This window comes from Varanus komodoensis, unplaced genomic scaffold (genome assembly GCF_004798865.1).
Source record: "Varanus komodoensis strain SLA01 unplaced genomic scaffold, ASM479886v1 scaffold21, whole genome shotgun sequence".
NCBI lineage: Eukaryota > Metazoa > Chordata > Lepidosauria > Squamata > Varanidae > Varanus > Varanus komodoensis.
Genome location: NW_025335589.1, coordinates 4,560,612 through 4,575,154, shown reverse-complemented (window position 1 = coordinate 4,575,154; position 14,543 = coordinate 4,560,612). Strand labels below are relative to the sequence as shown.

The window sequence follows — 14,543 nt, the reverse complement described above, 5'->3', positions numbered from 1 at the left end:
CACCCTTAGAATGAAAATGATTCTGCACCCATGGTCTAGATTAGCTTTCCTAGACCTCATGTGTTCCCAAAGTGATAGACTGCAGTTTATTTGTTTATTTAAAACATCTGTATGCCACCCACTTGTGCCACAGCACCTCTGGGCGTCTCACAACCACAAGATAAAAACACAGTAAAAACATAATAAAAACCAGTAACACATTAAAAACATCATTCTAACCCTGCATGGCTAGAGTTGCAGTCCAACAGGTCTGGAGGACACTAGGTTGCGGAAGGACGGGCTTTTGTGACTCTTTCTTTCCTCCCTTCTCTATTTGTAACTTCCAGAATTATTATGGGCATTTCTCCTTCCTCACAATAGGTACCGACAGCTTGTTCAGTGAGTAACAGTAACTTTATAAAAGACCTCTGCAGCTTTTCATGAGCCTAGTTATATCCCACTTAATTTCTGGTTCTTTCAAATGGATATCATGTAGTTGCAGCAGACTGACATGGATTTGTTTTCTAACCTTCCAACACAATTACCTAAAGGGAAGGGGGTTGTGTATTTTTGTAAGATACTTCCCAGATTTGTTGTTGTTTTGTTTTGTTTAGATAGCATCTAAAGGGCCATAGGATTCTTCAAACTCCCAGATCCAAGGTTGGGAAAGAGCTCTTCCCCTGAAGCTGTGGGTACATGCATGGATCCCACTCTTTCATAGCTCAAGTGGAAAGAACTGTGCTGGCTCCTTCTCTGAGGCTCCAAGAGCAGCCTTGGAGGAAGGGTATAGGGGGTACCTCTGGAACAGGGATGAGAGAAGACTGAGGCCTTTAGGTTAGGGTGTATTTGTGATGATGCTCCAGCTTTATTCCCTCCCCTCCAAAGTGTTTCAGCTGAAATCGCAGAAACAGGCTGTTTAGATGACCTGGAGGGTAGGTAGGAGGAGTGGGAAGGTGGAGATGACCTCCATCACTCTCCCTACTCTGCAAGTTTGGAGGTTTATTAGCATCTTGATTGGACTGCATCCTAAACCACTGTGCTAAATCTGGCTGATCTTATTTTGGAACAAAAGCAGCCCTGGGACCTTGATCCAGAACAATTTGCCAGTATGGAGTGTGGGTACATATTAGTCTTCTGCATCGCCCACCCTAGGTTGCATTAACAGGTACTAAAACAGCATTGAAGTTGGGGCCTGTCACACTGCAGCAGGGAAAGAATCTCAAATGTGAGGGTGCCGCAGCTGAGAAGGTCCTCCTCCTTGCTACACATGCAGGTATTGGAACAACTCAGAAACTCATCTTTGCCTCTTTGCTAACAGCTTATTCCACAGCAAGCGCCTGCTGAGAACTCTTGCCATTTGATGAATGTTCTCAGCCTCTAATGATGGTTGTCTGCTTTGGTTCTGAGCAGGCTTCCTCTGTCCTGCTGCAGAGTCAGACACCAAAAAACATACAAGCAAGCAAACCAACCCCTGCACTAACTTTCCAGATTTCTGGGCAGACTGCCAGGTTCACCACAGTGCTGCTTTGCCTTCCCCCAAGCCTTGTATCAGTGAAGTGGAACATGTTTGCCCATGGTGGGCAGCTTGTCAAGTACAGTGAATGACATCAGATTTGTTTTGCTTTCTATTAGGCACCAATATCAGATTGCAACCGTAAGAGCTAGTAAATTACTTTTCACAGTGGAAGCTGATATTCCTGGAACACTGAATCAGTGCATTGGACTCACTTGCAGAATACACGAGACAAAACATTTGGAGGACTTTTTCAGGATTTTGCATAAGCGGGTGCACTTACCATATGCTTTCTATGGAAGAACACAGGTTTGGGGCTTGACGGTTTTGCAAGCTGGCCATACCAAGGCTCCCAGCCTGGCTTACCTTAGCTGTGTTGCTGTAGGTCAGGGGTCCTCAAACTTTTTCACCAGGGGGCCAGTTGAAAGCTGCTGGTGCTGGCCGTGGGCCGGAAAGGTGGTGCCGGCGGTGTGCACGGGCCAGGCCGGGGGCGGTGCATGCGGGTGCACACACTGAGGCAGGGGTGGGGCGCATGGTGAGGCAAGGTGAGGCGGGACACAGGCGGGCACGGGGAGGGGAGGGGAGGCGGAGCAGGCACGCGCCACAAGGTGGGCGCATGAGGCAGCGGCTTGCTCACTTGGAGATTGTTTTCTCCGAGCAAGCAAGCCACTGCCTCCCCGCGCGTGGGGTGAGGTGGGAGGCGGGTCCAAATGGGCATGGTGGGCCAGATAAATGGGCATGACGGGCCAGATCCAGCCCCCAGGCTGTAGTTTGAGGACCCATGCCGTAGGTGCTTCACTCCCCATTTGGCTTGAATAAAAGTCATCTGGGGAAAAAGTCACTTGAAGCACTGAAATTCAGGATTCTCTAGTTTACCTCATCTGTGTACACCTTTTTTATATATATAAAAAAGTGAGTCGTCCTATTTTATTTGTGCACAGACATGTGAACAAACAAAACATGAACAAGAAAAAGGTCCATTGGTATTCATCTATTTCTCAGCCTCATGTTCTTTAGACATATAGGGGAATTAATAACAAGACATTTGTGAAGAGAAATAATAGCACTGAATATGTTAACTTCCACTCTGTGTCTTGGCTTGCTTCCTTGATTTATTTATTTTGCATGTGTTAGAAACTTTTCCCCCATTGATTCACTAAAAGCCCCTGGGAATAGACTTAGTGTTTCCCATTTATTAAACAGGTATTTAAAAAATTAGAAAGGGTTTAATTCCTTTCCTATAAGCATATATTTACTTTCTTCTTGAATTGCAATATTTGGAAGAATCCCGCATGGAAGGTATTGAATGAAAGCAGGATTATTATTATTATTATTATTATTATTATTATAACATTTCTATGCCACCCCTTGCCGAAACCTCGGGGCGGCTTACAACATGATAAAATACATTGAAATACAATAGTACATAATAAATTACCATTAAATATAAAAATACAAAAAATACATTGATTTACGAATACAAAATTAAAATTATCAGTATAAAATAAAAATGTAGGAGGAGAAAGAGAAGGAAGAAGAAGTTGCCCAGGCCAGATCATATGTTTTAACAATTGAAATGATGTTTAAATAAAAAGGTCTTTACCTGGCGCCGAAAAACCAGTAATGACGGTGCCAGGCGGACCTCTTTGGGGAGTGAATTCCATAGGTTGGGCGCCACCGCAGAGAAAGCCCTCCTCCGGGTACTTACTCTCCTAATTTCTTTCATGGAGGGTTCCTGGAGAAGGGACTCTCCCGCAGATCTCAAAGGGCGGTCGGGCATATACGGACGTAAACGCTCGTTCAGGTAGCCAGGACCCAAGCCGTTTAGGGCTTTGTAGGTCATAATCAACACCTTGAATTGGGCCCGGGCTTCAATGGGAAGCCAGTGAAGCTGATGGAGGACTGGAGTCATGTGAGCATAACGCCCCGTCCCCGTCAGCAACCTGGCAGCTCTATTTTGCACCAATTGAAGTGTTCGGACTGTCTTCAGGGGAAGCCCCACGTAAAGCGCGTTACAGAAGTCTAGGCGGGAAGTCACCAGCGCGTGTGTCACCGTCGCCAGGCAGTCGTACTCCAGGTAGGGGCGCAGCTGATTAATCAGCCGAAGCTGAAGGAAGGCGCTCCTCGCCACCGCTGTCACCTGAGCTTCCAAAGAAAGCTCCGGGTCGAGGAGTACTCCTAAGCTGCGGACCTTATCCCTAAGAGGGAGTGTTGCACCATTCAGGACCAGGTCAAATCCACCCTCTCCGAAACCCGATCCGCCAACCAACAGGACCTCTGTCTTGTCTGGGTTGAGTTTCAGTTTATTGGCCCTCATCCATTCCCTTACCTCGGCCAAGCACCGGTTCAGCACAGCCACTGCCTCACCTGGATTAGTGGAGAATGAGAGGTAAAGCTGGGTGTCATCAGCGTATTGATGATTCCGCAGCCCACACCTCCTGATGACCTCTCCCAGCGGTTTCATATAGATGTTAAATAGCAGAGGGGATAGAATGGAGCCCTGTGGTACCCCATGGCATAGCTGCCATGACGTAGAGACATGGTCCCCCAGCACTACCTTCTGGAATCGACCGTCGAGATAGGAGCGGAACCACTGCAAAGCAGTGCCTCCAACTTACAAGCACCCATAGTACAAATACCTTTTGTGGATTCCGAATTACAAGCAATAGTTTTTGCCCAATGAAATAAAGCTTTATTCAGTCATTTTGGTGTATCACTTTTCCATTCGAGGTTGATAAAATGAAACATGGAGAGGAGAGGATAAATCTTCCATGGACATAATTCTTTTTCCAAAGGCAAAATGACAGCCAACAACGTTCTCTTTTCATGAACCGAACCGTTATACCTTGGAAATACTGAGAACGAAACCAGGCTGTATTCATCTAGCTTCTTCCTTTAAAGAACAGCATCACACCAAACTAAACAACAGACCTGGCAAGCCTCTGAACTGGCTTTTTAAAATAAAGAGAACAGCCAGCAGACCTTTAAAATCCATAAGCTATATGTGTGCTTGTGTGTTTTAAAGAACTGGCAGATTTTTCCATTTCCCAGAATCTTGATGTTATCCAAGGGCTGAAACTTGAACATCAGCTTCAGTTTTTAAGTGAATGGACTCTTTAATATAGTAAGATTTTTTTATTACTAAATCACTTTATTTAATGGGAAAATACTATTTTGTTACAATCTGAAAAATGGAAAGTCAAGTGCCAGAAGTAATCACTAGTAAAGGCAGTGGAGGCTTTTCAGTAGATGCGTGCAGGACTGATTCCAAGTCTGGTCTTCTGAGAATACGTTCTACACTCTAATGCACACTGACTTGAATAGGATCCAGGAGGGAATTGCAGCTGGCCCTGCATTTTTTTTAAATGTGTGTCTGTCATGCCCCCCCTTCTCCCTGTTGCCATTTTGTGGTTCACTCTGCTGGTTGATGCTAAGGCTTGGTTTCAAGAAAGAAATCACTGAAGTGTGAAGCTTGCCTGACCCAGGGATAGAAAAACCACCCGTTCTTGTTATATGATGCCTGTTTTATTATTTCAGTATCTATCAGGTAGCATGTAGCCTTCAGGACTGCTGGCCACTGGTAGCCTCCTCCGTGTATTTGGCCCGTCCCCTTTTAAAGCCATCCAGGTTGGTGACCCTCACTACTGTCATGCAAGGGATTCCATAGTTTATGCACTGGGTGAAGATGATGGTTTGTAGGGGAGAATTGGTCAAAGCTTGGATTTGACCCTTAGTGTGGAGAGAAACTGTTATGACCTTTTGCTGCAAGGATCACCTGAAGTGATCTTACCTTTTGGAATTCGGTTGGTGTCCAGTGTGGTTCTTGGTGAATTATCATACACTACTTTCTCCAGCTAGATGGCCTCCAGAAGTATCAGTCTTGTCCAGTGTGATCAACTGTCAGGGATGATGGGAAGTGTTTCCAAACATCTGGAGAGCACCAGTTTAGGGAAGAGCCTGCTTGGCAGAGGCATGTTTGGAGGACACCAGGCACATCTTTGGCAGAAATGCATCTTGGTAGAGGCACTTCTGGGGGCACCAGGTTGGGGAAGGCTGTGATAGAGTGGTATAGCTTCTCTGGAGAACTGTTACTACTTAAGTTGACTTGTAAACTAATTTAAAAGTCACATTTACATTAATGAAGCATTTGTTATTAAACTATTATATGAAATATCACTTGACATCAAAACACTTCCCCAGGGCAATCAATCTAATACTGGATCCCTTATTGAATATTTGCTTGTTTGTTTGTTAGACTCTTACACCATGCCTTTGACAGTTTTCAAAGCAAAGTTAGGTAAAGTGAATAAAACATCAGTAATTAATGTGTCTATTTCCTCTCACTGAAGTCATCTTTGCTAGTCTTTATCTGATACCCTGCTCACTGCTAAGAGCCAACTGTAAGCCTACCAAAGTGGCTGCCAGGAAAACCAAGCATCAGAAGGCAGTTTACAAGGAATGAGGCTTCTCTGTGAAGCCACCGATGTGAATGTGCTGCTTGGCTGCTACATCTTCCTTTCTGCATAGCGTCAGACAGGAAAAGGATTCAGGGGGTAAATCGCCAACAGTCCTTTTTCCAGGTTAGGTGCTCTGGCTTTTGCTCCTCCTCCTTAAATGTGCAACAGTTGACATAACAACTCATTGACATGGCTGCCAGGAAAACCTGGCATTAGATGAAAGTTCCAAACATACATTGAAAGAGAATGGGTGTGAAATATGGTAGAGGAAGCCATTGTCTTTACCAGACATTAGCTTTTGATGGGTTACTGTGGCTTAAACTCTGACTCTTAATAGCAGATCAGGGCTTTATTTCCATCCCTCTGCTAATTTATTATGCAGTGTATGTACATCTAAACATTAAGACACATTTCAAGGTATAGTCTTTAGAATGGTAATGCTACTCTCAAAGTGGATTGTCTTCCAAGGGAGATGCTACTGCAGTGAGATTTATGGTTCATTACCACTAGCAGAACAGGAGTAGTTTGTCAGATAATAGTAAAGATGGCTGTAAGAAATCGGGGTCACCTCCATGTCAAAAGACATTGCAAGCGCTGACTGGGGAATGCTGGAAGTTGTAGCACGTTTCTTTCTAAACATGCATAAAATTATATGCTTAAAGTTACAAGTACCAGACATTGAGCAGTCTGGACAGAGCTTTTTATTTTGTTCCACTGAATTGTTATCAGCTGGTCTCTGACACAGCCAGGAATTCAAAACTGATGCATAATGGTGCATGACCAGTTTTTCAGGAAGCATAAGTGTGTGGAACAATTCTGCCCTTTGCATAGTTTAAAATCATGCAATTTTTTGTGATTCATAGGCAACAGTTTTCCTCAAAATAGGGAAAATTTTGCTAACCATTTTGTTCACAGATCACACATCTTATGTGTATAGTATGATAAATTGCAAGGTATGGTATCTGTTCACAGAAGTAACAGGACACTGAAAATGAAATATTTTGGGGTAGTGTTTAAAGACTTCTGTATTAAACAGAAAATGTAAAGTTCTGGGATAGGTGGTAGAAACCGTAGAACAGGGAGGAGGCACACAGAACAATCAGGATGGCAGGGTAGCAGAGGGGGAGATGCAGTAGAAGAAGCAAAAATTAAGCCCTGATTAAAACATGGAAAACAGAAGGAAAACAAGGAAATATATCTGTCAGCACCACGTTACTATGTATTAAATCAGGAATGGCCAACCGGTAGCTTGCCAAGTGACTGTTTTTGATGGGAGACGATAACCGAAAGGTTCTTCATGGTTGATTGTCAGATTTTCTCTAACCAAGCTGTTGGGAAAATAAGTTTTTGTGGAAGCCAACCACCAATTATCTTCCTCTCTCTCCCCTGTCCCCCATGCCCATACTCTCAGAGCTTGATCATCACTGTAGCAGAATATAGTGTTGGAAACATGAAGATATTAATGTGATATCTACTTCTTTCCTTTTCACAGTTTCATCTATGCTTCTTTCTCCCTTTCCTTTGATGTATGGCATGCTCTAGGAATTATCCCTTGCAGCCTCATCCTTTCTTCAGTTTAACTGCATTGCTTGAAGAAGCCTTATAGGAGAATCTCTCAAAGTCTCCCGCAACCCTATCCCTTTGTCCATGTACTCTTTCAGTGTTACTGTTGTCTTGCCAGTTAAAGCCACATTTCATGTATTAGTCTGTGACATCAAAACCAGAAGAGTCTTCAATGTGCCAGAAGCCTAACAGATTTATTATGATGTAACCTTCTGTGGTCCAGAGCCCACTTCAAGTATTTGTTATCCCTACTTTGAGAAATAGCACTGTGGCAATAAGAAACATGATTGCAATATGCTGGGGTGGCCAGACTTATTCAATGGAAGAGCCGCATCAGGTAAATGTCAGATGTTTGAGAGCCACAAGACATGAAAAAATATTCATTTTTTTATTATTAATTTATTCTGACCAAACAGACATCGCTACAAGTGATGTATTGCAGATAAGACTCAAAGGTTTGCTTGCTGCAAAGATATTATCCTCAACAAACCCTTCCCCAAGCCAAGGAATAACAAGACACTCAATCAGCTTGTCCAGTAAGAAGAGGAGCGTTACCAATTATAGGTTACAATTGTGTTGCCCCTTTTTTAAAAAAAGGGAACTCAGGATGGTGCACATGAAGGGCAAACTGCTTTTTTAGCTTCACAACAACCCTCCATGGTAGGCTGAAGTCAAACGACAGCATCCAAACCACCTCTGTGGTTCACACCATTTTTATAGCAGCCTCTGCAGAGGTGAGTTTGAGCAAAGTTCCTGTCGTGGAAGCAGCACGTGCTGCTCTGGCTCTAAGCCAGACTCACCAGTTTGTCCTTCCCGCACGCACGCCTCACTTCCGTTGGCCCAGGCTGACACCCTGACTGGCCAGTCACAGCACCCCACCAGTTGGTTGAGGGTTGGAAAACGAGAGTGCCTTAGTTAGTCTAGTGGCTTCACTGGAGAGTGCTCCCATTTGCTCCTCTTTCATGAGTTCCAAGCAGAATCACACATTGATGCATTTCAGTCCCTATGCAAACCACAAAATAAATTCAAAGAGCTGCACGCAGCTCACCGGCCTCAGTTTGGCCACCCCTGCTATATTCAATATGCAGTGAGTGCTTGCTTTGCCTTCCTTTTCTGTCCCTTACGTGACAGATGCAAGGGTGCGCTAGGCTGCAGGCAACCTTGCATTTTCTGCTGGGAATATTCCTCTCCTTACCCTGTGACCAAGCATATAAAGGCCACCTCTGATATTCTTTGCTATAAATTAAGAGGAATGCTTATCAGAAGAGGAAAACTCCACATATCCCTGAAAGTTAGTGTCTGAATACATGTACAGGATGCCAGTAAAGTGTTGAAAAAATGCTCAGTGTAGCATTTCCTTTATGTACAGCAAAGGCCAACTAAGGGACATGACAAGCAAGGTCAACATCTCAAATTATGCTTAATTATTTATCACTCGTATGAACAGAGTGGAGTTCAATATGTTAATGCTGCTCAGTCTCTGCCTCTTGTATTGACTGAGACTAAGACAAGGTGGGAAGGAAGAAAGGAAAACAGCTAATGGTAGAGATTACTTACTCCTGGCCAAAGGACTAAGAACAGATACATTTCTAGGGTAGAGAGAGAACTGAATGTATGCCTACTGAAAGTTTCACTGGAGTGATGTGGGGACATTTCAACTGCTGGCTCATTGCTTGGACTGTACAGTAACTGAGAGACTTTGAGGCACTGTGTTGTGGTCAGATTTACAAAGTTCTTGAGCCCCAAAAGCATGAAGTGGAGTAGTGAGGCATGATAAAGAGATATATTAATGGTCTGCAGTAATTTAAAAAAAAATCGGCTTGTATCCTTCTTGCATGGGTAAAGTTACGGTAAGAGAACCCATCAGTCTGAACAATACAAAGGGAAGCTTTTTATTCTTCAGGGTGGTGAGCAGAATGAAACAAGCTACTGCCACTGCTTCACAAGTGCTTGTTTATACACTAGCAGAAAAGTGCATACAGTATTCTCTTCATCATCAATATTCTGAGGAAGCTCTCATGCTTCCAGGTAAGGAATTTAGTTTTCCTCTTCTCAAGCTGTACTCAATCACTGCAACAGCCTGTCCCTGGATGAGAGACACTTTTAGGTGTGCTGAAAACTACCTTTGGATGCAGTATACTGCAACTAAAATTAGACATACTGTATATTACCTTCTTATTTAAATACATTATTGTAGGAAAGGAGGGTTTTTCCCAAAGCTGGCTCAGATTTCACAATCCTTGATCATTATCATTGCTATCTACCTTTGCCTATTTTAAGGAAATATTTTATTACTTTATTACTGTTTTGTTGATTTGTTTTATGGCATCTTATCATGATATTGTCTATGAACCACTTTGTAATTTAAAAAAATAAAAAGCAATATAGAAACATCCTCAAAGAAATAGCATGCAGAGTTAGAAACATAAGCCACTTTATGCCAAATGCTATACCTTTTTCTCCTTTCTAGCTAAGTGCTGCCTGAAAGAGATGCTGAGTGATCTTGAGCAGAGGTCTTTCAGCTTGTATGCATGTGCAACCTCTTCCTAACTAGAAATGCCAGGGACTGAACCAGGAACCTTCTGTATGCAAGGCATCTGCTTTACTTCTGACAGCACTGGGGCTCTAAAAAAAATGCTATGGCCTTTTAAACTCTGGCAAAGGAAAAACTGTGCTGACACCTCTGCATCACTTTGTTTAGCGGGAGCAGGGAAGGCCTCGCACTACCCAGATTTGCTGAATGCTCCCATGACCTACCCACCTTTCCTCCCCTTCCAAAGTGTGGCAGCCAAAATCAGCTTTGCAGGTAGCTGTCACTTCTCTACTCCTCATACCCTGCATAGGATGCCTGTAATCCTCTGAGTTTGGAGGTGTATGGACATCCCCGTAGGACACTGATCGTCCCTACTCCTTACAGTGGCGGGGGGGGGGGGGGATCACATGGGAAGATTAATTTGGACCTATCCGAGCTTACTTTTTCTTCCATTTAGCTTGCTTTATATAATGAGTGCTGGCAAACTTTATGTGCTTCATGTAGACCATTCAAGGAAATTAGAGCACTTCAGAGCAGCCGCATCCAAGGACAACAATCAAGTTACCATACCTGTTTTTACTTTCATATTTTTAAATCTGCTTTGCAAACATGTTCTTGGCTGAAATAGTCCATTTTGCTTCAAGTTTGTATGACTACCAGTAGATGCTGACCTTTTTCACCATGGAATTTCTTTTCCTCCAGGTCTCCTTGTGGGAACTCTTGATGTTGTGCTAGATTCAAGTGCAAGAGTAGCACCATATCGCATTCTGTACCAGGCTCCAGATTCTATGATATATTGGACTATTGCCTGTGGTGAGTGTGCAGATTGTAGTTGAAGTTTGCCAGAGGACAGAATGTTTTTCTTATTCATTCATTTATTTAGAATCCTGGTATTCCTCCCCTTCTCCAAAAGGGACACAAAACAACTTACAGTACTAAGAAAAGAAGTGCCTATAAAACAACCATAAAATCGTGGTATCTTGTTCACATAATTACAGTGTAAAAAAAATAATCTCATCTAAAATTACCAAAGCCAACAAACCAGGCTTTCTGTAAGCAGAAAGGTCTTGGGCAGCTCAGCCCTGTGACTGCTAGACAGCATTTAGATAGCCACAGGAGATTTCAGATACCCATCTGCAAGGTCAGAAATCACTTTAACCTCATAGCTCAGCATCTGTGCTTGGATCTCCCTCTCTCCCTCACCGTCAGAGAAGAAAGAACTGTGTTAGCTGCTTCGGAGGTTGTCAGAGCAGCCTCGGAGAATGGGTTTGGGGAGCATTCCAGCATTTGGGAAGGGAGGAAACAGGTACCATCAGCATGTACAGTATTCTGGTAGCACCTCAGCCTTCTTCCCTCCCTCAAAGCATTCAGGTGGCCAAAACTGAAATGCTTTGCAGGGTAGGAGGAGCATAGAGCCAATCTTAGCCACCATGTTTCTTCCATAGGATGTCTACAATCCTCCGAATTTGGAGGGTTCTGGGCATCCCAATTAGATTGTGCCCTTGCTTACATTTAAAAATAGATTCTCCTAGGAGGGAATTTCATAGACGGGGATGCCACTGAAAAAGCAATGACTCTGTGCCCAGGCAGAAGAGGGGATGCAATGTACAGGGCAGTGGCTGAATTTAAAAAAATGTAAGCCTCTTTGTATACATTTTGTTGTTATTAGGCTGCAAAGGTTTTGGATGCCACTGAATCCCATCAAGCATTTGTTCTATAATAGGGCATTGCAATTATTTTGACATACAGCCAACTGCAAACTAGTGTAGTCTGAGGGTCGTCTGTGACCTAGTGCAGACATAACACTGTCAATTAAGAGACTGTAAATGGGCCATCATAATGTATTCTTGTCTGTTTCCTCATCCATACAACAATTCCCCCCTCCTTTCCCTTGTCAGCATTAACTTGTATCCATAGTGGCAACGATTGGGATCAATGTTAACCTCTTCAGGTATAAAAGGAGTTTACAAAGTAATGGTTAACATTGTGTAGAATGTATTCATTTATTTGCTTGTTTGTTCATTTGTTTTAAACATCTTTCATAATACTAAATTTCAGAGCTGTGTACAGCCTGTCTTTCTTGTTATTAACCAGGCTATGTCCAGAAATCACACGACAGCCTTTTTGTACAGGGAAGAGAAAAGGGCTGCATCTTTGTTTTTGTCAGAAAATGTAATCACATCTCCAAAGAAATCAGATTGATTTATTTTTCTCATTTGGGTACACAGTAAAACTTGTTAATGGATTTTTTTAGTAGAACTCATAAAGCACTATACTGCACTTCTAGTGAACACTAATTATTTTTAATTAAGTCAGTAGATCCTTTTGGAAAAGTTCTCTTTAAACTTTATTTTATGTTTTTGCCTGCAGTTATGATTTGTTCACATTGTGTTTAAGATCATTGCTTCTAAGCTCCCTTTCTGTTGTAGAGCTCTATGATACACCCTGTAGCTGAGCGTGATGAAACAACTCAGGAGACAGCTGGATTGCAGATGGAGGAAACCTCACAGTGAATGCAAGAGAAACCTGGAATATGCCTACAATTGGGTGTATTTAGAAGCAGTGAGAGTAGCAAAGGAACAATACTTCACTGCCTCTATCCAAACTTCTCTTTGCTGCCCAGCAGAGCTTTTCAAGATCATCCAGGGCTTATTACATTCTGGCCCCAGGGATACCTTGAAACCATCTCAGGATCTGCTCAGTGGGCACTTCCAGGGCAAAATCTCTTGCATTCTCCACTGGTGCCTGGACTCCTGAGTTGTAGCAGTTGAGTCGGTGGAGCTATCCAAGGCACAGTCTGATCCAGTTTTATTGAGTTTTGTGAGTTATTTTATGAGTTTATTGCATGATTTTTCTGAGTTTCAGTTGGTATAGCTCAAGGATGTGGACAGAGTGCTTGGACAGGTGCAGCCACCTCTGTACTAGAGCCTTGTCCTTCCTGGTTTATAAAAGCCAGCAAGGAAGGAATAACTACCTATTGAGTGCAGATTAAACATTCAAACATGCAGTCTTAGATTTACAGTCTACAATAACCTTCTCCTTTTCTCTGGCTTTCCTTCTTTACATAACCCACACCGCATAAAATAAATTAAGAACTGAATAAGTTACAGCACAAAAGTGGGTGATTTGTGGCCCTCCAGATACTTTTCACTATAACTCCCTGGTCTCTCACCACTGGCTATGCTGACTACAACTGATGGGAGTTGCAAGCCAAAACATTTGGCAATTGCCCAGCCTGGTATAAATATTCCTATCAAAATGCTGCCGCTGTGAGAGTTTGGTTGTTTCTTTTTAGGGCCAGCAAGGAAGTTGTTAAAAAGTCTCTCTCTCTCTCTCTCCCTCCCTCTCTCCCTCCCTCCCTCCCTCTCTCTCTCTCTCTCTCTCTCTTTCTTTCTTTCTTTTTGCTAGACTGCGCTGCTTTTCATCAGCAAATCATCCTCATTTTTATCTCTTGCTTTGTCCCATGAAAATATATTGTAGTGTTCTTTCATTTGATAAGTCTTATGATAGCCACTCTTCTCCAGTAACTAGAATTGGCGGAGAAGAAAAGTGGAACAAAGGTAACAGATTGCAGGCTTTTTGTTTATCATTTCTGCTCCAGATTTAATGAGAATAATTTAAAAAGCAGAAACAAAAAACTAAGTGTGTGAATAGTGGTTGTGATATTTGGAAATGCTAAAATGTAACCTCAGCTATAATAGTAAAAATAAAGTAATTTAAAAGATGACTACAGAGCAGAGACAGAGATGCTGTGGTGTCACTGTATTTTTATTGCTTGACAGAAGACAAGCCATTAAAAAAACCCCAATGCACCTCCCTAGTGATTTTAATTTAAGTATTAACCCTATACGTATCTCTGTAGGTATGTAAAAGTGACAGGAAGAATAATTCTGTTTTTAAAGCCACATTCAGACTTATAATGATACATTTTCATACAATAATCACAAGCAAAGTCAAATGTGATGATCAGTTACATGGTTTTGCTGCTGCTGCTTAAATTATGTAGGCTCTCGGAAATGATTTGTCTTCCAAGCGCGGAGCTGAAATGCCAGCCCTCCCTGGAAGCTGCCCAGAATGATCTCATTCCTCAGCAGAAGAACAATGTCAGAGATACGCTTAAGTTTGCAGTTCCATGGAAATAATTTCTGTGTTAGCTTTATAATTTAGTAGATAGGAAATAATTGATTTGCACATTGCATATATCTGTGCCTTTATGGCACTGTTGTAACAAGATCTTCAGTGATTTATAGAATGTAGTACTGTAACACTTTGATTAATTCAGGAGTACAGTATGATTTAGCAGTATGATCCAGCTGAAGTTAAGCACTCAACTCCCAACATCCTGGATTGTGCTCCTGTGCATTTACTGATATTGCAAGAGCAAATAAAATAACATAGTTCCAGTCCACACACTCTTTCTCCTCAAGAATTGTACACAAAAAGCCTAACCTGGTTTGTTTAATTGTTCCTGAGCTGCTGGCTCTAAGGTTTAGAGCTA

At 42.6% G+C, this 14,543-nt stretch overlaps 1 protein-coding gene across 1 annotated transcript in view; it reads left to right on the top strand.

Annotated features, from left to right (window-relative positions):
• TBC1D9 (TBC1 domain family member 9) overlaps positions 1–14,543 on the top strand; it is a 60,882-nt gene that overhangs the window by 10,476 nt on the left and 35,863 nt on the right. Inside the window, exon 2 of the mRNA XM_044430762.1 lies at positions 10,748–10,858. Coding sequence (XP_044286697.1) covers positions 10,748–10,858 — 111 coding nt within the window. The remainder of the gene's footprint in view (positions 1–10,747; positions 10,859–14,543) is intronic.